The sequence below is a fragment of the Lissotriton helveticus genome, chromosome 2_1 (assembly GCF_964261635.1).
Source record: "Lissotriton helveticus chromosome 2_1, aLisHel1.1, whole genome shotgun sequence".
Lineage (NCBI taxonomy): Eukaryota > Metazoa > Chordata > Amphibia > Caudata > Salamandridae > Lissotriton > Lissotriton helveticus.
In genome coordinates this window covers 1,400,269,897-1,400,293,297 of record NC_136059.1, presented here as the reverse complement: position 1 = coordinate 1,400,293,297, position 23,401 = coordinate 1,400,269,897, and the positions used below count along the sequence as shown (strand labels likewise).

Sequence of the window (23,401 nt, the reverse complement as noted above, 5' to 3'; positions counted from 1 at the left end):
ACATTTAATACACTTACCAATGGAATTCAGAAATGTATACGAAGAAACTGGTGCTTCCTGAATACGAGTAAAGAAAAGATCCCGATGCCACTATTTGCTTTGAAGAGAGGTCAAAGTTTACGGGACAGACCAATACACACACGCCCGAGACAACAGGAACTGAGAGCAATTGGCACCCTATGGAATCTTCCAGCTGTCCAAGGTCACTTCCAATGCGGATCACGCGCCATGTGTCCCCAAACCAAACAGTCTAAAACAGTAGGCATTGGAACATCGCAACCATGGACCCAGACTGCTTTCACAAATTGCAACAGTGCCAATCTTGTCTATTTCATCAAATGTCCTTGCGGATACCCTATGTTGGCATGACTACTCATAAGGTTAAAATACGGATGATTGAACATAAAAGCACCTTTCGGTGCAAGAAGTCTAACACCAAATTAACAAGACATTATGTCGAATTCAATCATTCACCAGACAACTTTTCTTGGACAGTGTTAGAGAAACCTCACATACCACCACATGGAAGTGATAGAGCTAAGTTCCTTTTCACCAAAGAACAAAAATGGATGTTCAGACTAGGCAGTGACACCAGGGGCCTTAATAATACAATCCCATGGACAATTCTGTGATGAATTATGTGTTCATAATAGTACTAGCCACACAATCCTCTGATTGGTCTGGATCTGCCGTTTTCTTTGTTTGTCGAATGGACATATGAGCTGGAGACTTTTATCGACTCAAAGACAGCCCTTTATTAAAGATTTGTCTCAGCTCCTTGATCCTAATGGCTAGTTTACCACTGCGATTAAACACATAAAGAAAATAACCATACTTGACCAATGATGAAGCATTTTATCACACTGAAATTGTTAACTTCACAAATGAGTAGATTGATTTATCAATACTGCCGCTTAATATACCTAATGGTATTTTCAATCAACAATAACATTCAAGTAGTACTTTTAAGAACCATCGCATTTCAAGCACTACAGTTTGCAAGTCTAGGAATTGAGGCTCACCATAGTCCCCTCCCTAGCAATGGTTTGTATTAAAGTATTGCAAGTTACCAGGGAGCTCTTAACATGTCGTGGAGTAATGAAGAATCCGCCTTCAATTCAAACTTTATTGTTCACTATGAAGAACGACGATGGTTAAACATAATTTCCACATAAACTATGAAACTACTCATAGTATATCACTAACGTGCCCAGACATTTCGTAGATAGAGGTTTACTTTTCAGGTCAATATTTTAGTGGCCCCTTTTAAAACAAGAGTATGTACGTGGTAAAGCAAATAGAAAAACGATAACACATTAGAATATGACTCGCGATAGAACTACACGATTGTCGCGTATGAAGTCATTTTGTAGTCCGTCTAAACAGAGTGACGTTTCAAAGCGCCAGTGGACGTTTTTTAATGATGGTAAAGATGGTGCCTCGGAACCTCCCACACACTGAGGTGAAGCCCGAGGCACCGATGGAGAGGTGAGGTGTTGTGAGTCTGCAAAGCGGCATTAGCACCCGACTGTATGTGCGTATGTTTACAAGATTTGAACCATGGTTACTAGATGGTCATGACACTGATAAGATCAGGTATGCGGAAACATGTCGAGGTAGAAAACAGAATAGCAAGAGGCGCTTTGTAATATAAGAATTACGTTTACATGGCGGTTAATAAGGCACACATATAGAATTAAGGTAAGCCTCGGGTCCGAGGAAGAGAGTATTGGAGCTCTAGAGACAACAGCGACTTTCACCGGATAGGGCGGGGACCGACATTCGGTATATCCATAACGGTGAAACAACTGTAATGACCAAGCTTTGAGAAATCAATAGTCATTTTAAAAGACATTATAAGAAATAAAACATGAATATATAAGTATAAATATCTATCTATCTATATAAATATATAAATATGCATGTGTTTAGAAATCAAATTAACATATGATCTGTGAAACATAGGGGCATTAATATTGAAATCAGCATAACAGCACAGAAAAGAGAAAGACTATCAGAATCTGACCTTAGTGAAAAAGATGGCGTAGGACGGCCTGTCCAACTGCTGCATCTTCCTCTTGTGCAGATTGAAGGCAGTAATGCCTTGTGAACGTGTGGACATTTTTCCATGTCACAGCACAGCAGATATTTGCCAGAGTCACTCCAGCAAACAATGTTGTAGAAGCTGCCATAGTTCTTGTAGAATGTGCCTTGGCTCTTCCTTGCAGAGGTTTATTGGCAGAAATGAATAGTAGATGCAAGCCATCTGGTGATTGTAGCCTTTGTCACTGCAGTTCCAAGTGTTGCTTGAGCATAGGCCACTAACAGTTGGTTTAAGCGTCTGATATCTTTAGCCTTCTGTAGGTAGAATTTTAAACAGTGCTTAACATCCAAAGAGTGTAATGCTCTTTCAGCTGGATTGGATGGATTCGGGAATAAAGTTCTTAACCTTACTGGTTCATTCAGATGAAATTGTGACGGTACTTTAGGGATTAATCTAGGATTTATTCGAAGAGTTACGTAGTCCTGAGTAAAATGTAAAAAGGGTGAACGCTTGGATTTCACTAACCCTTCTTGCAGAAGTCAGAGCCAGTAAAAGGGTGACCGCCCAAGTGAGGAATTTAAGATCTGCTTTGTGTATCGGTTCAAATAGACATTTCATTAATTGCGCTAAAACGTGTTGAGTTCCCACTCTGGAGGGGTTGCCCACACCAGAGGGAAAGCCTGAAAAAGTCCTTTCATGAATTGACAAGTGAGGAGGAACAGAGAGGAAGTTTAGTGCATTTTCTAAATCAGGAAAGAGCAGCCAGATGGACCTTAACCGATGAAAAAGTAAGCCCAGATTTGGCTAGAGAAAGCAAATAAGGGAGGATCTGTTCTGCAGGTGCTTATACTGGGTGACTGTTATTCGCTTCGCACCTACAACAAAATGGCTTCCATTTTAGGCGATAAGTCTCGATTGTGCTCTGAGCACGATATTTAGCCAACATTTCACAACATTCTTTCCGAATGTTGAGGTCCTAGAACTCTAAGAAATCAGGAGCCATGCGTGCAGGTGTTGGGACAGTGGGTCCGGATTAACCACTTGGCCTCTGTCCCGTGACAACATCGTTGGGGTTCGATGAAGGCGAATGGGCTTGGTTTGAGACAATAGCAGAAGTTCCTGAAACCAATGCTGCCTTGGCCAACAAGGGGCAATCAGAATTAGACGGCAACCCTCCATCTTGCGGAGCACTTTCGAGATCAATAGTAGTGGGGGAAAGGGTATGCACAAATCCCTGACCACCGCATGGACAGGGCATTCTCCCTTGAGCCCTGTTGAGGGAACCTGCTGGCATTGTATCTGCATTTCTTATTCTCCCTCGTTGCAAATAGATCCAGGGCTGATTTGCTCCAAACCTGGAATACTCTGTTTGTCTGCTCCTGTTCCTGCTTCCACTTGTGACAGTCTGATTGAGACCTGCTCGGCGTATCCACCAGAGTATTGTGGAGACCCCTGACATGCTCGGCTCTCAGGGTTATCTTGTGGAGCGTGATCTACTCTCACAACTCGTGAGCCTCCTGAGAGAACGTAGTTGATTTTGTTCCTCCTTGCTTGTTGATGTAATACATGCTGGTCATATTGTCGGTAAAGACCAGCCTTGAGGAACTCGCAATCCTTGGGAGAAAAGCTTGAAGAGATAGAAAGATGGCACGGAGCTCCAGTATGTTGATATTCTGCTGTTTGTGCACTTGAGACCATTTTACTTGAATCTGCAAATCTTGCTGGTGACCGCCCCATCCCTCCATGGAGGCGTCAGTTGTTAAGAGAAAGTCTGGAATGGTTTGCAGGAATGTGAGAGCTTGGGCCAGATTCGCTATTTGTGACCACCAATGCAGAGAATCTATCATGCACTGTGTGATCCTGATGGAATTGTCGAAAGACCTCAAGGCTTGCTGCCATTGAAGGTGTAGTTCTTCCTGAAGAGGCCTCATTCTGAGCTGTGCCATGGGTATGAGATTTTTGCAGATGAGCACATCCCCAGGAGTGATGCAAACATCCGGACAGAAACTGACCTTCTCCTTGAAATTATAGTGGCTAATTTTTGGAGACATATTTGGCGGTCTTGTGACAAGAATGCTTTGCACTGGACTGTGTCTAGAGTTGCTCCGAGAAAAGGAATGAGTTGAAGTGGATGCAACTGCGATTTTCTCTCGTTGAGAGTTAGCCCCAGTGAAGCGAGGAGATGGAGACATGTGGCTACGTTGGCTTCAGGTTCCGAAGGACCTTTGAGCAGCCAATTGTCGAGATAAGGGAACACTTGTATTCCTCGAGATCTCAATGCTGCTGCCACTGGTGCCAAGCACTTCGTGAAAATTCTTGGTTCCGATTTCAGGCCAAACTGTAGCACTTTGAACTGATAGTGGGTGCCAGCCACTGTGAAGTGAATATACTTGCGATGTTTATGGTGAATAGGGATGTGAAAATACGCGTCCTCCATATTCAGAGAAGTCATAAAGTCTCATTTGTTTAAACTGCTTAAAATCTCGGAAAGCGTGCCCATCTGGAAACTTTGCTTTTTTAGGAATTTGTTGAGCTTGCGGAGGTCCAGAATCGGTCTGCATTCCCCTGACTTCTTTTTGATCAGAAAGAAACGAGAATAGAAACCTGTTCCTTTTTGAGATGATGGAACTGCCTCTATCACTTTTTTGAGGAGAATTGTTAAGGCTTCTTGAATAGTAAGTGAAGACGAGGAGGAGGGGGACCCCTGGGCGGAGTAGTAGGTGGCTGTTTGAGAAATTCCAGGGTGTGGCCCTTGGTGTCAAGGTCCAGAACCCATCAGTCTGAAGTAATTTCAAGCCACTTATGCGCATAGGTTGAAATCTTCGTGCCCACGGGTATGGAGGGTAATTTAGTTGGCGCACTGTTGAGATCACTGTTTCCTGTTAGTGTCTCGATCTTGATTTTGTGATCGCTTTTGACCGCCCTGACGGGAGAAACTTGCCGTTGAGGATTGGCGGTATGATGACTGATTAAAAGGCTGTCGATACTGAGATTGATACTGCCGATTTTGTTGGTTTTGGTATCCTCCTCTTGACGTAAAACCACGTCCTCTTGCTCCTCTGAAAGACCCACACCTGTATGGAAGGGCGCCTAAAGATCTAGTCGGTTTTAATAGCTAGGAGGGCCTCATCAATGTGCTTACCAAACAAAGAATCCCCATCATGGGCCATGTCCAGAATCTTTGTTTAGACTTCCGGTCTGAAAGTAGTGGCTTTAAGCCATCCCTTCAACAAAAAGAGGGCAACCCAATATACCTCGAGAGACTGGGTATAATCAATTATCTCTATACAAATGTTCCTCAAGGAATTTGTTTCAACGATTATTCCGATTTTTCATCAAGTCACCAAAACGGTGAACAAAAAAAGTCTTACAATGGGAATATATTCAAAAGAAGTTGTATTCGTGAAGAACAATCAATTCAATTCCGGTTCTTAGCAACACTGTCACTACTATTATTTCACAGCTTTAAAGTAGTGTAACACCCTTTTGTCAGCAGAGTAGATTTACAATTTCATACATATTTTTCATGAAACATCTTTGTGAAAGTTTTAACATATACGTACAAAACATAAATGTCAACAAATTGACCGATGTATAAAAGTCCAAATACAAAACGGTGGTAAATATGTCGACGTTTCGGTCTTTCTTTGGTCCCACTGATCCATAAGACCATCCTCAGGACACAGCGTTGTTCAGTATCCAGACATTCTTTATGTCACGTTTCTTCTTCTCCTTGCCAGAGAAACTCTATATAATCCAATTTCACTCCGTAGCTATTTCATCTACCAATGTTTCTTAAATCATGTAGAGAATCTATCTCCCATGTTACGGCTCTTCTTCGCGTTCTCAGAATACAACTTCTTTTGAATATATCCCCGTTACAAGAAAAATTTTTCTTCACCGTTTTAGGGACTTGATGAAAAATCTGAATAATCGTTGGAACAAATTCCTTGAGGAACATTTGTATAGAGATAATTTAAGCCATCCCTGGCGCCTAAGCACTGCAGCTCCAGCAAGTTGACGGAAATTGGTGTTAACAATGTCCAGTGCATAATCTATCGTTTCTGAGGCAGCACGTTCCCCTTCCAATAGAATTTTTCTGGCTTCCTGTCTATGGTCTTCCGGAATGAGGTCAATGAGACCCGCCATATTTGACCACATTTGTCGATCATAACAGATGATAATCGCTAGAGAATTAGCATCGCTAATAGAGGCCGCTGCCATGGTGGAAAATGTCTTGCCTATAAGGTCCAGACGACGTCCTTCCTTGTCAGGCAGTGTGGTGATAGGCGTTGCAGGATTCTTCGATCGCTGTTTGGTGGCTTGCGAAATGACAAATCTGGTCATGGATGACCTATGACAAGAAGGGCTGTTTGCAGGGGCACAGTATTTTTTCTCTATGCTAGGAGTCACTGCCGGGAAGGATGCATGCGTCTTCATTATCTTAACCCCTTCCTTCCAGATATAGTCTATGATGGGTACAGCTCGCATGATCTTTCTGGACTCCTCCTTGAAATCATGCAAAAAACAATCTGTCTGTTCGACAGTAACAGGCACTTGGAATCTAGCGGCTGCCTGCTGCATCAAACTATGAAAGCCCCCGATGTCCTCAGGAGGAGAATCAGAGGGTAGTAGAAGAGGCGGAGACGGCATCGGGATTATATAGTTGTCCCAGGGATCCGGAATGGGAGTATGTTCAGGTAACTCGCTGCCCTCCTCAACCTCATCTTCAGAGGAAGTAGTGTCATGTTGCACCTGGACAGAAGGACCCGAAGGATAAATCGGAGCATCAGGCTTAGGCAAAGGACCAGGAACCACCCCTGGTGGGGGTGGATTTTCAGAGACAGCCTGTGAGGGGGAAACCTTTGACGGTAATCCGCCAGCATAGCTTAAAGATCCTGTATGAGTGTTGAAGGAAGGTGACTCATTTCCCTCTGGCAGACTCCGTTCTATGGAACTGATATCTATGATGTGGAACTATAAGTTGTTCCTGATAAAATTGCTCCTGATAGTCGTCGTCGTCATCCTGACACTTGATGTTAAGCTCAAAAGCAAGATGAGCTATGCTATATGGTCCCTCATCATCTTCATCTTCTATGTAAGTTCTGTGAAGGCAGAAGCGGAGAAATCTTACTATAATCCTGTTGCCTTTGGAAAGTCTTGAGTTGGGAAAGCCCAAACGACATGGGGATCGACTGTGAAGGTACAGTGATCAACGTCGATTCATTGATTTGAATTGGTACTTCCGTCCTCAATGGGCTCTTCCTCGACGGGCTCTTCGTCGACAGGATCGTCGTCGGCGGGCTCTTTGTCGACGGTGTCTTTACCAACGGTGCCTTCATCGACGGAACGGTCATCGACGGAGCAGTCGTCGACGGTGTCATCGTCGACGGGGCAGACGTCGATGACATAGTAGACGGTGGAGGCTTCGTTGAACTACCGTCGTCGATGGACTCGACGTCGACGGTGCAGTCGTCGACTGGGACTTCGTCGATGATTTTCTCGCCGGCGATTCTTCCAGAACTGATTTTTTGGTTGTGATTAAGATTCTGAAGACAGAATGGGTGAGTTGATGGCCATCGTCGAGACAGTTGCCGTCAACGATGGGGCAGAGGAAGTCACACAAATCGTCGATGAGGGTGTCCAAGTGACAGATTTGATATGTCCTTTACTCACGGTTTTTGAAGTAGATGTTTTCTTAGACTCCTTGACCGATGTAGAAGGTGGAGACAGCGTTGACCCAGAGGAAAGCTTAGATGACCTCTGTGAAGGGTCAGTGATATCATGGGAAGATTTGTGGTGCTTTGTTCCCTCACTTGCAGAGCTGTCGTGAGATCTAGCTCTCTTGCTAGAAGTAGAGGCTCGGTCATCCTCCTCAGCCGAAGATTTGATCCATAAAAGTAGCATTGCCTCTCTATCCCTAAGAGTCTTGGTAGGGAAAGTACGCCAGATTTTGCAATCTTTTGCCTCATGCTTAGGATAAAGGCAATAAATGCAATCCTTATGTTGGTCATCAACATGGACCCTTTTCTTATCACGGGGCTGAGACAGCTTCCCGGGAGCACAAAAACACGGACAGTTTTAGAGATTATCTCAGCTGCACCAGAGTACATCACAGGTCTTTAAAAGATCATTTACATTTTAACAAGGCTTTGTTTATTTTTTCACCCCTTCATCTCCACATGGTGAAAGGCGACAATTCCTTTCTTTGACAACCTACTGTTCTGCTGTGTAGATATTTGTTTTTCTATGCAGTGCAGAAGAAAATAAGTTTGTTTATTTTTATTCACCTTTCCTGACGCCTGCAGCTGCCTATCACATCAGGCTGTGACACAAAGTGTGTTTCATGGAGTAGGTAAGAGAATGTGTTACTATTTGTTTTTCTTTTTAAAATCTGCGCAGGCCCAGCAGGACATATACTTTGTGAGTGCTTCATGTAAACAGTTTTTATCATTATCATGGCGATGCAGGACAACAATAAGATAATACAAAATGCCCAGATAACGCTGGTGATTAATGATCCTGCTGGAGAGCAATCATTTGTCTGTTAGTAGTCTTTAAAAGCAGATGTACTGTATTTTATGTGGAAGCTCAGTGGGTTACTGCCTTTGTAACAGAGATCCTTATGTTACTTACAATTGAGAAGTTACAATCCTAACATAGGACAGTGACCAATGAACTGTCACCAAAGAGCTGCATACAAACATGAATGGTATAGTTAGAACTTCGCTTTTTTGTTTTGTGATAGTTAGAACCTCCTCAGTCTTTCATTATTCTAATGTTGCTAAAATTAGTATTTTTGGGCAGATATACATTTTTATCAGTAAAGCTGAACCCAATGGAATACTCTTTAAATCCTGAGGTTGTGCTTTCCCCAGACCAAACCCTCTTAAATCATACTGCCCACCAGTATGGATGACATGTGATTCCTACACCTTGTAATCCTCAATGGCTTATGCGACAATTCCTATAGACTGATTTACATACTTGTATGATTCATTGTCTCTATATAATGTGCGCGTGGTGTAAAGTACTATGAAACCCTACACTGATATGAGTAGCGCTTTACAACAAATGAAATGCATATGAGAGAGGGGCTATGTAAAGATGAGGGGCACTGTTGGAGGGTGGCAGTGAGGGAATCAGAGGAGGAGGTAGTGGGAGAGGATATGGAGAGATGAAGGGCACTGGCGGAGGGTGGCAATGAGGGAATCCGAGGAAGAGGTCATGGGGTGGAGGGGGAGCAAGGGAGAGATGAGGGGCACTGGTGGAGGGTGGTAGTCAGGTAGTCTGAGGAGGAGGTCATGGTGTGGAGGGAGAGCTAGGGAGAGATGAGGGGCACTGGTGGAGGGTGGTAGTGAGGGACTCCGAGGAGGAGGTCATTGGGGGAGGGGCTACAGAGAGATGAAGGGCACTGTTGGAGGGTGACAGCAAGGGAATCCGAGGAAGAGGTCATGGGTGGGAGGGGGAGCTAGGGAGAGATGAGGGGCAATGGTGGAGGGTGGAAGTGAGGGAATCAGAGGAAGAGGTCATGGGGTGGAGGGGCAATGGAGAGATGAGGGGCACTGGTGGAGAGTGACAGTGACGGAATCCGAGGAGGAGGTAGTGGGAGGTGATATGGAGCGATGAGGGGCACTGGTGGAGGGTGGTAGTGAGGGAACCAGGGGAAGAGCTCATTGGGGGAGGGGCTACAGAGAGATGAGGGGCACTGGTAGAGGGTGGTAGAGAGGGAATCCGAGGAGGAGGTCATTGGGGGAGGGGCTACAGAGAGAAGAGGAGTACTGGTAAAGGGTGGCAGTGAGGGAATCCGAGGAGGAGGTCAATAGGGTAGGGCCATGGAGGGATGACGGGGCACTGTTGGAAGGTGGTAGTAAAGGTATTTACGAAGAAAGAGGTCATTGGTAGGGTGCCAAAAAAGACTTTTGCGCTATCGCTAAAGCCGGCCCTGTCATGGCCTTTCTGTTTTTGTTTATTTAACTAGCAGTCGGGTCATAAGGGCTACTGTGGAACATACTTTAAAGTGCGTGCTAATTATGTTTACTGCTAAATTCAATGTTTTAAGTTTGAAGGTGTTTTTACTAATGTTTTTACCGGGAAAAATGAAAGTGGAGCCCGATGGTGCCTGATATGGGGCTGGGGCCCAAGGTCAGCTGTGAGATAAGGTGCACTGGAGAGGAGTAGTGTGGATAATCAAGCCTGTGAGGGAGTGAGTGTGTTGCAAAGTCCGGGGTCAGGTGGAGGTAGTAATGAAGAGGGATTCTCCCTGAAGGCTCGCACAGAGGGAGCCCGGGAAGTGTCACTTGCCTAAAACTCCCACCTCAGAAACCTCCTCTTCTCATTTAAGGAACATTACATGGAAAAAACAATTTTTGAGAATGATAATATTTAGAAAGAAATTTGGAAAAGAGTGCTTTTTACTGGGCTTTGTAAGACTAAGAAGAGATAAAGGATGGCCCTGAAGCAGACCTGCCCAGGCATATATGGGACAAAACGAGCTTGCAGAGGCCCACCCAAATGCACCTTGGCCCACCCAAATAAAAATTCCTGGAGCAGGGCCTGGTTGAAGAGAAGAAACTGAGTGGCACTCAGGGACACTCCCTTCCACACGACGTGCAGTGAAAATCTGAGAACTGCCTCTGCTAAGAGTGTTCTAGAGGGTGATGGTAGCTGATTGGTTGGATCTAACTTTTGGTTCTTTTACTATAAGGATGTAGATAGGCTACTAAAATGTAGGCCTTAGGCTTTTTCTTTTAGCCTACTACTATTATTTATTTATGGCACTACTTTTATATTTTACCGTGGGACTCCCGTCTTGGCGACAGGGAATGATTCAGGCATGTGAATCTATGAAAGATACCCCAATACTAGATAATTATGGTATTTTGGCATCAAACATATTGTACCATTTGAAAGGGGAAGCGATTGAAAGCCAATGCTAAGAAGGATGGAGTCAAGATTAATCATCTTAATGGGGACAGAAGCACCCATGGGACACAATTCAGATGCCGAACTATCTGAACATTTGTGAATCCATGTAGAACCATTGGGAACATTAGGTCTTCTTGTCAATTCAAAATTTTTGGCCAGATGAATATTTATTGCTTGGTTTGTCATGAAATGTATGTTAACATTTATATCTTGATGTCCAGATCCAGTCTCCACTGTGGGATTATTAATGTATAGCACTTTGCTCTCATTAATCGATTTCTGACAGAGTTTCTCCATAGATGCACATAACAATATATATCAGATATATTTATGATTTAGATGGATATATAAAATAGAGATATACATTTTAGGGATATAGAATATCCAAAATTAGCATTGGGATATTTGTGAATATTTTAGATTATAAGAAGTCAAGGACATCCGAGACAGCAACAGTGAATATATTATGTCAGATTATTCTAGGATAATGTGAAAGATAAATGGATTATACCACTATCAAACGCACTTTACAGGCATTATGCAATTTGTTTTTTATAATATCGAGAGTAGTATATTTAGTTATTAATTGTTGTTTACATTTAATATCTCTGGCCTACATAAAATCACATCAAGGTAATCATACTGGTAAATATGTCAATGTTCGTTTAATGGCTTCATAGGCATTATTGTGGATATATGATCCAACCAGGAAACTATAATTTAGAGAGAAGAAGTGTCTAACTATAGCCCACACATTTGATCTCCATATATTTTATGTATATTTCTTATGTTTCTAATATATCTTAGATGACATATGCATTCTCACTTTAGACATGATTCCGTGCATATGAGTGTTTGTATGTGATTTTTGGGACATATATTTTCTTTGAAAAGCCTGTACATTGAACATCTAACACATTTGCACCCTAGTGGCAACCCGGTATACCCGGAGGCTTAAATGATTAATGAGGTTAGAAGTAAGTTTTCTTCTCAGTCCTTCTGTGTGTACTTTTTTCTAGTAATTCAAGAAAATTGGATCAAACAATATTTTAATGTCTATTCTCCCTGGCATACATTATTGAAAAATAATTACAGACATGTTGGGTTACATTTATTGTTTAAATGTTATCAGGAATTGCACTTTAAACGTGGCTTTTTGCACAACTTTTATACTAAAGACTGGATGCATTTCCACTTTATGTATTCATGTGTGTATAGATATGTGTGTGTGTGTGTGTGGAGATGTGTGTGTGTGTGTGCGTGTATGTGTGTGTGTGTTTGTGTATATGCCATTTGGCAATTTTAAGGGGCATATCCACCGAACGCACCCCTTCAGAACGTCTTTGCCTCTGAACAAGAAGGTTTCCATACTTCGAAACGCGTCAGGCTCCGGGACGTTGCTGAACTCCCTACGTGATTGATGTTTCATCTGCGCCTCCTGTACCAATAAAAGGGTGTTAACCATGAACAGCGTCAGAGTGCCTCCCACAACAGGGCAACCTTGGAGCTTCGATGTTAGGCGGCGGTCCGGCCGCCGGGAATGCACCACCCCACAAGAGGGTGCCAGGGGGACAGTTCAATCAATCAATCAATCAGCGAATTTGTATAGCGCGCTACTCACCCTCTAGGGTCTCAAGGCGCTGGGGGGAGGGGGAGTCGCTACTGCTCGAACAGCCAGGTCTTGAGTTGTTTCCTGAGGAGAGATGGTCCTTGGTCAGCCGTAGGTGGGTGGGGAGGGAGTTCCATGTCTTGGCCGCCAGGTAGGAGAAGGATCTTCCTCCGGCGGTGGTTCTGCGAATTCGTGGGACGGTGGCGAGGGCGAGGCTGGCGGATCGGAGCTGGCGGGTGGGTGTAGAATGTGAGGCGGCTGTTGAGGTATTTGGGGCCCATGTCGTGGAGAGCCTTGTGTGCGTGGGTGAGGAGTCTGAACGTGATCCTCTTGCTGAAGGGGAGCCAGTGCAGGTCTCTCAGATGGGCAGAGATGTGGCCGTGACGGGGGATGTCCAGGATGAGTCGTGCAGAAGCGTTCTGTATCCGTTGGAGTCTTTTCTGGAGTTTGGCTGTGGTACCAGCGTAGAGGGTGTTCCCGTAGTCCAGTCGGCTGGTGACGAGGGCCTGGGTGACCGTCTTCCTGGTTTCGGTGGGGATCCACCAGAAGATCTTTCGGAGCATGCGCAGGGTGTTGAAACAGGATGACGAGACGGCGTTGACTTGCTTGGTCATCGTGAGGGAGGAGTCCAGGATGAAGCCCAGGTTGCGTACCTGGTCCGTTGGCTTGGGGGCGGTGCCCAGGGCAGGGGGCCACCAAGAGTCGTCCCAGGCGGAGGGGGATGGTCCCAGGATGAGGACTTCCGTCTTGTCTGAGTTCAGTTTCAGACGGCTGATCCTCATCCATTCCGCGACGTCTTTCATTCCTTCCTGGATGCTGGCTCTGGCGGTGGCGGGGTCGTTGGTGAGGGAGAGGATCAGCTGGGTGTCGTCAACGTAGGAAATGATGTTTAGGTTGTGTTGGCGTGCGATGGCTGCGAGGGGGCTCATGTAGACGTTGAAGAGGGTGGGGCTGAGCGAGGATCCTTGCGGAAAGCCGCAGATGACTTTGGTGGCCGTGGATCGGAACGGGGGGAGGCGGACTCTCTGGGTTCTTCCGGCGAGGAACGAGATGATCCAATCCAAGGCCGTTCCTTGGATTCCGGTGTTGCTGAGGCGCTGTATCAGGGTGTGGTGGCATACGGTGTCGATGGCTGCTGAGAGGTCCAGGAGGATGAGGGCAGCTGTTTCCCCGTTTTCGAGCAGGGACCTGATGTCGTCGGTGGCTGCGATGAGGGCGGTCTCAGTGCTGTGGTTTGCTCGGAAACCGGACTGTGAGGGGTCGAGGGATCCGTTTGTCTCGAGGAAGGCGGAGAGTTGTTTGTTGACGGTCTTCTCGATGACTTTGGCAGGAAAAGGGAGGAGCGAGATGGGGCGGAAGTTCTTGAGGTCCATGGGGTCCGCGGTGGGTTTCTTCAGGAGGGCGCTGATCTCGGCATGTTTTCAGCTCTCCGGGAAGGTGGCGGATGCGAAGGAGCTGTTAATGATGTCCCGGAGTTGGGGTGCGATGAAGGAGTCGGCTTTGTTGAAGATCTGGTGTGGACAGGGGTCGGTTGGGGAGCCGGAGTGGATGGTGTTCATCATGCGGGTGGTGTCTTCGGTGCTGACCGGGGTCCAGGTGCAGAGGGTGGTGGTGGGGGGCGCTGGTTCGGAGGTTGGGTGCGTGGTCTGTGCGCCGAAGCTGTTGTGTATGTCGGCGATCTTACGGTGAAAGAACGAGGCGAGTGAGTCACAGAGTTCTTGCGAGGGTGTGATGTCGTTGTTGCAGGCGCTGGGGTTGGAGAGCTCTTTAACGATGCTGAAGAGTTCCTTGCTGTTGTGGGTGTTGTTGTCCAGTCGTTCTTTGAATGTTGTCCTTTTGGTGGTGCGGATCAGCTGGTGGTGTTTGCGGGTGGCGTTCTTGAGGGCTGTCGTGTTTTCTGTTGTCTGGTCATGGCGCCAGGCTTTCTCGAGGGTGCGGCAGGTCTTCTTGGAGTTTTTGAGGTCGTTGGTGAACCACGAGGCTTTCTTGCTGCCGGGTCTGCTGGGGTGTTCTTCAGTGGTGCGAGTTCATCGGCGCAGTTGGTGAGCCACTGTGTGAGGTTGCGGGCTGCTTCGTTGGGGTCTGTCATGTTGGTGGGAGGGTGCTGGCTGAGGGAGGTGGTGAGTTGGTCGGCGATGATCTTGCTCCAGCTTCTGCGGGGAACCTGTTGCGGGTGGTGGTGGGTCATAGTTCTCCTGAAGTTGAAGTGGACGCAGCTGTGATCTGTCCAGTGTAGTCCGGTGGAGTGGCTGAAGGAGATGTGCTTGCAGGAGGAGAAGATGGGGTCTAGCGTGTGACCGGCCTAGTGGGTGGGGGTGTCCACCAGTTGCTTGAGTCCGAGGTTGGCGAGGTTGTCCAGCAGGGTGGTGGTGTTGCTGTCATTGTTTTTCTCCAGGTGGAAGTTGAGGTCCCCTAGGAGGATGTAGTCTGAGGAGGTGAGGGCGTGCGGGCTGATGAAGTCTGCGATGGCTTCGCTGAATTGTGTGCGTGGTCCCGGGGTCTGTAGATGAGAGTGCCTCTGAGGGTGGTCTTGGGGTCGGTGTGTATCTGGAAGTGAAGGTGCTCGGCGGTGGTGAGGGTGTCGTCGGAGTTGGTCGTGATTCGGATGGTGTTTCTGTGGACGATGGCGATGCCTCCTCCGGTTTGGTTGACGCGGTCCCTCCGGGCGATCTTGTAGCCATCCGGGAAGGCTATGGCGATGTCGGGGGCTGAGGAGGCGTTCATCCAGGTTTCTGTGAGGAAGGCGACGTCTGGTGATGTTGTGTCGAGTGGGTTCCAGAGTTCGACTGCGTGCCTGTGGACAGAGCGGGTGTTGAGCAGGATGTACTTGAGGTGATTGTTGCTGGTGCCTGGCTTGGCGGGAGCGGTGCAGGTTCGGAGGCAGGTGAATTTGCAGGCTTGGCAGGTGAAGGGTCCGTTTCGGGCTGGCTCGGTAGCAGGCGGGGTTTCGGCCGGCGTTGAGTGCGTGGAGGGTGGCGGCGTCGTAAGTCCGTCATGTGGGCTGGCATCGTCGGGGGCCAGGGGTCCTGGCACTGGGCGCGGTCCAGGCGCAGATGGGAGCAGACGGGCTTGCCTTTGGCGCGCCTTCAGCGCGCAATCGGCGCACCCGCTGCGCGTGCTCGCGTATGCGCGGTCCTCGCCATAAATGGCGAAGTAGGAGGGAAGAGCAGGCGGAGCGGGGCGGCGAATCGGAGGGGGGAGAGGAGAAAAGGGGCAGGGCCGCAGGGGAGCAGCGGCGGGGAGCTGGGGTGGTCACAGAGCAGGAAAAAGACGGTAGCGAAAGGGCGGCGAGGGGCACAAAGTACAATACAGTGACACAATTACAGGGCACAAAATATACACAAAATACAGCAGAAGTACAGAGAACTTAGCAAGGTTAGCGGCGAACTTGGGCAGCAGCGGTGATCAGTTGGGCGCACTCACTGGGGGGCCGCGCGGTGCGTGGAGCGACCGGCCCTGCGAGCAGGGTCAGAGGTCACAGCTCACCATCTCACGGTCCTCCCCATAAATGGCCAAGTGGGAGGGAGGAGCAGCTGGGAGGCGGGAGCGGGGTGGCGAATTGGAGGGGGAGAGGAGAAAAGGGGCGGGCCGCAGGGGAGCAGCGGCGGGGAGCTGGGGTGATCACAGAGCGGGAAAAAGACGGTCGTGAAAGGGCGGCGAGGGGCACAAAGTACAATACAGTGACACAATTACAGGGCACAAAATATACACAAAATACCGCAGAAGTACAGAGAACTTAGCAAGGGTAGCAGCGGTGATCAGTTGGGCGCACTCACAAGGGGAGGGCCGCGCGGTGCGTGGTGCGACCGGCCCTGCGAGCAGGGTCAGTTAACTAGCAGACCTGCATCTGGGGACGTTGTGTTGGATTTAAAGAGGGCCATGGACATTGAGGCCCATCCGAGGGCTTGAATTTGGTGGCAGATACATTACGTGCAACAAGATCTAATTCGTCGGGGACTACATGGACCAGCATTCCTCGCTCATGGTGATAAGCGGTCTATCCAGACAGGGTTTTATGGCATATTCATGGTCCAGCATCCCTTGCTCAGAACGGCATAAGCGGCCCATTAGGGTGGGCCATTTGACAATTTTAAGGGGCATGTCCACCAAACGCACACCTTCGGAACATCTTTGCCTCTGAGGAAGAAGGTTTCCATACTTCGAAACGCGTCAGGCTCTGGGAGATTGCTGAACTGCTTCCGCAACTGATGTTTCATCTGCGCCTCCTGTACCAACAAAAGGGTATTACCTATGAACAGCGTCAGAGTGCTTCCTACAACAGGGCAACCTTGGAGCTTCGAGATATATATATATATCTCAAGGGAGCTTGACTCCCGAATCGCGTTGATGTAACTCTTAAATAAATAAATAAAGAAGCCTGAAACAACGATACCCTTGTTCGAGTGCCGGATGATTTCCTTGTGTTATGAAATGGATATCCTATTCTGAATAAATATATATATATATATATATATATATATATATATATATATATATATATTGACTATAGAGAATTGGGTTTAAAATTCTCCCCTTTCTTTGTCAATTAGAGTTGTCTCCATTAATCTGTATAGTTAGGCACTAGAGTTGAACAAAAGTGAATTTCGAGCATTTGTACTTTAGTAATATTAGTTTTGGATGCAGTCTTTTCCAATATAATCTCACTGCTAACCCATCATTTAAAAAAATTTTAGTACTTTACTATAATTGGTACAATCATTAGCATATCTGCATTGGATTATTAAACTATGTATTTGCACCTCATTGACATGTAGATTTTTAGAGCACAGTTTCTTGATAATCGCTATATGTTATTGTTTTTCATATCAAAATGTCAGTGCTTTACTGAAAATCAAACGTATTTGTTCTATAAAACTAGATGGGGTGGGGGGGCAGGAGTCTACAACATCTGGGAGGTAAACTCTGGAACTCACTTCCTTTGACCCTGAGATTGAAGTCAGTGTGCCGTGCTTCTGGAAACAGCACAAAACATGACTTTTTAGATCACAATTAGAATAGGCTGCTTGCACCATATCTGACAGTTTTCCTGTTAGAGGTTTCCTGCTGATAGCTCTAAGACAACTTGCTATTTGCATGTTTTATAAAAATTTTACTTACTCATTTACTATTCACCTGATCGGAACAAGAAGTAATAACTAATTACATCAGCTAATCTTTAAATTGCTGTCATATAGTTAGTTGTTAACCTATGCCCTGAGCACAAACGCAAAGTGTGTCCCAAAAGAATTAAAGGAATAGTCGTCAGATCGTTGTCCTCTTAACATCAAGTCTTCCCTTTATTCTGAGATATAGATCAGCCTAACACCAGCCAACACGTCTTTCGTCTTCAGGTTCAGTCACCCAACGACTTCTTCAGGGTTGTATATCTAGACGTGATCTCATGTGGCATTCCATTTCGTCTGCTAATTCCAATCTTTATGTTCAGTCAAAAAAGCGTATTTGGTTTTGTGTCCCCTCCCAAGTACGATCAAGCGATATTCATCCCCGTGTTCCAATATCGCTGTGGCGTTATAGTCAGTTCAATGAGGTTGAAAAAATGAAAAAACAAATGTACTTTATGTAATCCATGGTTTTATAAATCAATCTATCTATCTATCTATCTATCTATCTATCTATCTATCTATCTATCTATCTATCTATCTATCTATCTATCTATCTATCTATCTATCTCTATATATATACTGTGATCAAGGGCACCCCGCCCGAAACGCGTCAGTTTTCTCTCTCTGTTAAGCGTTGCTTAATAAAAAACCTTGCCTGGATATTGGATTCGTGGAGTTGTCTGTTTTCCTGGGGACCCAGGACGGCAGTTTTGCTTCTTCTTGTTTTCGAGATATATATATACATATATATATATATATAAAACGCTGGCAGTTCTCGTCAGTTTCCCTTCACTCACGATGGGTGCTATACAGCGAGGAGACGAGAATCTTGCTAATTATCACAGCTACAAGGTAAAGGATTACCAGCACTCACGGGGGCAGTGTGCCCAACTATATAATGGGTATAAGTACGTTTAGACCCGTTTCGGCTGTTGCTTTTGTCAATAACCAGGCGCGCCGAGAAACAGGTCATTTAAATATTCAAATAATCATAAACAGTAAGCCATCTTTTTCCCTCTGTAGTGAATAGCCATCGGTAAGTGGAAGGCCCAGTGAGAGATACCCACACTTACCTGCAGCCTATAAATTGCAGTAAAGGCACCAAAGTAGGCAACACAAGCTGCTGCTATGAAAACATTGCCGATGACATTTGAAATTTCATCTTCGAAGTTTGCAATGCTCTCCTGCCACCGAACCTGTTCATCTCCCAATGAAGATGTTAGCTTTCCTGCACGGTTGAGGCGCGCTTGTGTAAGTGCCATTGTCTTTGCTGTAGAATTAGAAAATAATAATCATTATTGCTTTAAAAACACATATTTGACAAGTTTTGAAACTATCACATTGCACTATCTGTATCATGATCTTATTTAGAAGATAACTAAGCTTTAAAAATATCTCAGTACACCAGGATTTCTCTTAAGACGATGAAGCTCTCTTACGTTGTTTTTATATTGCCACACTTGCATTGCATTTTCTTTTCATGATCCTTAGAGCATTATCTCACTTTTATCTCACTGTGTAGCTGCATTAGCTTATGCTCTAGAAGCTCTAAAAAACAATCTGACTTCAATGCAACACAGAAAGATCCTCAGATTTCCTCAATAAAATGGAAACTGCAGTCAGTGAACTCATAACATTATTTACCTGAAAACCTTCCCTGGTACGTTGCAAAGAAAACAAACATTTGTAACGCAATAGGTCTCGCATTTGCGATAGTTTAAGTTATTGGTATTGTAAATGACAAATGTCTTTTATTTGTCTCTTTTGCCAATTAACACACACATAAAAGACATTGTCATCTACAATGACAATAGCTCAAACTCTTGTAAATGCGAGATCCATTCAAAGAAGCGTCCGCCATTGTCCTGGGCTGCTCCGAAAGTGAAAGCATTCATGTCGCGCTGAAAGTTTCAGGAAAGCATGTCGTGCCTGCAGCAGGATAAACCCATTAAAGAAAATAGAGCTTACTGACTAAAAAGATGTAATGTGTAGCAACCAAAGTGAATGGACCAGTCCTCATGGGAGGATACAAATGAAGACAATGCGGTACTTGGGATCGGCTAACAAAAATGAAAAGGGGGGGCCCTCGGCCCCCCCGCACGCATGGCGGCGCGGCGACCGTCGCCCCCACTGTCTCCTTGGTCGCCACTCGGCGGTGGGGGCGTGCCCTGGGGGGTGCGGCCCACCGCCGATTGGCGGGTGGCCTCCTTGACCCGGATCCTGGGAAGTGGGTCCGGGTCAGGGGGGGCGGGCTATAGGAGGGGCCACCTGGCCCCTCGGGAATAAAGAGATAGGGAGCGCCCAGGAGACCCTCTTGTCCCTGGACGCTCCCTCGCCGAAACGGTGTGCCCCGCGCTCGGGGCTTCTTTGTTTTGTAACTCTCTGTTGTTTTTCTTCCAGGTCACCTTTCCAGTATGGGATCAGCTCTGGGAGGAGAATCGTCGGATATGGACAGAGAGTCGGCGGGGACTGCGGTGCTCGGCCTGGGACGGGACAATCGGGCACTCCACGTGGAACAGAAGGACCGGGGGGGGCCTGTTTTCGGCCCGAGAGAGGATCCGGATTGGATGAAGGGTCGTAGCGGAGTGTACCTGGGCGCAAGTTAAGTATGGGCAAGCACCGGTGTGAGGGGACTCGGCGTGCGATGTTAAATTGCGGTGTTTCCCTTGCGGGGCAAGAAGGCTCTAGGGTGTGAATGTTAAGGAGGCACCTCTTCTGCGTAATCGCTAAGTAGGCAGCTGTTCGGAAGATCGAGGCTATTTAGTGTACCCGCCAAAGCATACTGCCTGTTAAGCTCTTTGCTCCGCTCAGATATCGCTCTGGTAATACTAAAGTGAGATGATATGTGCCTCGCGCGCGTTACAAAATCATAGCTGGAAGAGCCGAACACGGTAAATGAACAAACAGGTAGGGGGCGGGGAGTGGTAATACTGAGCGGACGGAGGCATCCAACGCTTCGTTAGTTGAAGGTGGGGTGTGGGGGTCAGTTGGATGACGGCATAATTTGCAATGTGAGCTTGGTAACACCCACAACTTCGTGTGTTTATGAGCATTTACAAACTCCTTTCTGACTCTTTCGTACCCTGAGAGCAGAGTTGCTCCTGTAGACGGCGTGAATAAATCCCCTTGCAGAGAGGCAAGAGGAACGGAATGTTTCCAAACTTGGAAAGGTAGAAGGGAACGTGAGTGTACATGAGGAAAATATCTGCCACGAAAGGTATTCTAGCTTTGCCAGACGGTCCCCATTTTGCTTCACAAATAGTTTTTTGATTTATTAGCGTGCCAGCTTATCTGAATGTTGGCGCGGCCCCTTGTGTTTATTCTGATAGCAGCGCGAGAACCCCCCTTGCGTCCCTCCTCTGACGCACGTGGTTGGAACCTCCAGAACAAGTGTGACCCGCTTTTCTGCCTTCACACTTTTATTTTGATGAGCGTGTTATTTTAATGTAGTGGGTTTCTTTAAGCTGCTATGAGATTGAGGCATACTAGGATTTATTCATTTAGCTATATATGGGTTTAGGATATTATTGGTGTAATGTATATATAATATATCAATGTTTTTACTTTTATGATTCTAATCGTAACCGAACAAAGCTCTAGAATGTACAGGGAAGTGCTACATAATACGTATGCGTGTATATAATGTGACCGGGACTCAGGGAATGTGAGTGAGAGATTTGAAAAGCGCCAACTTTGACCTAGATCAGTACAAAGCACTATCCTCTGATGGTTACGGTGGGTAGCAAAGAAACACCTTGGAGTTATTGATCTACGTCTGGTGTTTGATTGTCAGCCTCGCGTTTTTGCTCAGCACCTGAATTGATTGGAAGCTGACACGGAAAGATGAAGGCGTTTGCTCAGGATCACACGATTTGATGAAACTGGGAAGCAGGGATTTTATCTACGCTTTGCTTGTTACCCAGTTGACACTTCGGTCAGTAAACGAATAAGGCTCATTCATTCCTCGCTTGAGATTAAATGGATATTTACAGGAAAATAACAGCGCCTAAAACGTAGTTTAAGAAACATGGCAAGGCGCTCGCACAAAGCACGCGGAATGCCAAGCGCGCGGCTCATCTCTCTGCTTCATGGGGTTTGGAATGTTTACACAGTGCGGACCTCGCCCCTAGCGGCGGAGGGCTTAAGTAGAGCACGGGATTCGTACCGGCAGTGCTTAATTTGTCAATAAACGAGTGCCAGGGCTCTCATCAGGAGACCACTGCAGCTTGCACCACACATTGCCCCTGCTATGCTGCCAGTGATAGTTGACACTCCTACAAGAGTGACAATTCAGACTATTCCAAGCCCCCTAATCTATAAGAATGGCTTGGGCGGCAGGTAATTGTCGTTTTTAATTGTATACTGAATAAAAATTGGCTGTTGGTGTGGGCACCTGAGACAGCGCCACCATATGGTAGACTGCCACAAGCGCTGGTTTTGATATTTAAGTGCCGGGGCTGAACACCGAAAACCACCGGCTCAAATTAAGCACTGGATACCAGGGACCAGGATATGGATTTAAATTGCTCGAGGGGTACATACATGATCTGTCAGTTTCACCCAACTGCCAGGGGCGAAGTAGCATCCACCTTAAGTGAAAGAAACTTCTGCCAACATATTCTATTCTTTCTACACATGATAGTGAGACTTACCCAGGTGCAGGAAGGAACTGGGTGACACTATTCGGCTTAAAGAGGCGAGGACAGATGCCTTCCTCCCAGAAGGGATCTTCACCCCTCAGACACTTGCAGCTGTCGCTCCAATGGAGTGATGGGAGTGAATAGCCAAGCAGCGAGACATCACTAGACTATCCTTTTCCTTTGCATAATCCTTGCATAATTTATGCCTTTATTTTACATTTACTGCATTAGACAAGCGAACACGCATTAAACGAAAGCGCTTGTGAAATAGTGAGATAAATTTAGCTTTTGAATTGAAATAGTTCACAAAAGCTAATGGACGGTGTACTTCATTATTGCAAAATACTGTGCTGTGCTATGGCTGTTGGGTTGGATTCAGTTGTGACTATTTTGTGATGTTGTGCCCGGTTAAATGTTAATTTTCTTGTTATATTACTTTGTGTATATTATTGTGTTATATTGTTTACATTAAGGATATTAGGGGGCATGCTGTTGCCTTTCTAGCCAAAATTAGACTTGTACCTTGAAAGTTTCTTTCACCAGTAACCATTTAACACAAATGGGGTAAAATAGCACTTCTCCAGCTTTTCAAGCATTTAAGAGTCCAGTCAGCCCAAAACTGTGGCACTTACTATCTTAAATTAGCACTGGCAGTGTTTACTGTATTCAATGTGACCCGATGAACACAAAGTCACCGATGCCCATCAACTGGATCGCATCCACGTGCAGGGTGGGACTCATCAATATGGAGCTTGGGCGTTTTCTAATGCTCAGGTTGTACTTGGGTAGAATTCACAAGGCAGACGCAGCTCCCTGATGGGACGGGTCCCCACCATGGGTTGTGAGTTACCCAAAAGATGCTCTGTTGGCTCTCAAGCCCTCAGGTCATTCAGTTTATGAGTTTAGTTTTGAAAAACTCATTGTCTAAATCAGAGCTCACGCTACATGGATGACATTAATTTTCACCTGGAGAATTAGATGGATGTTGACATTCCTGGGCTTCCTGATGGATGTCCTCTAGGCACTTGCAATACTTTATCCAAGCCATGGTTGCTGC

At 46.2% G+C, this 23,401-nt stretch overlaps 1 protein-coding gene across 1 annotated transcript in view; it reads right to left on the bottom strand.

Annotated features, from left to right (window-relative positions):
* The window catches only part of LOC144818685 (dynein axonemal heavy chain 6-like), a 1,395,111-nt gene that overhangs the window by 884,464 nt on the left and 487,246 nt on the right, over positions 1-23,401 (bottom strand). Inside the window, exon 15 of the mRNA XM_078676337.1 lies at positions 18,778-18,974. Coding sequence (XP_078532463.1) covers positions 18,778-18,974 — 197 coding nt within the window. The remainder of the gene's footprint in view (positions 1-18,777; positions 18,975-23,401) is intronic.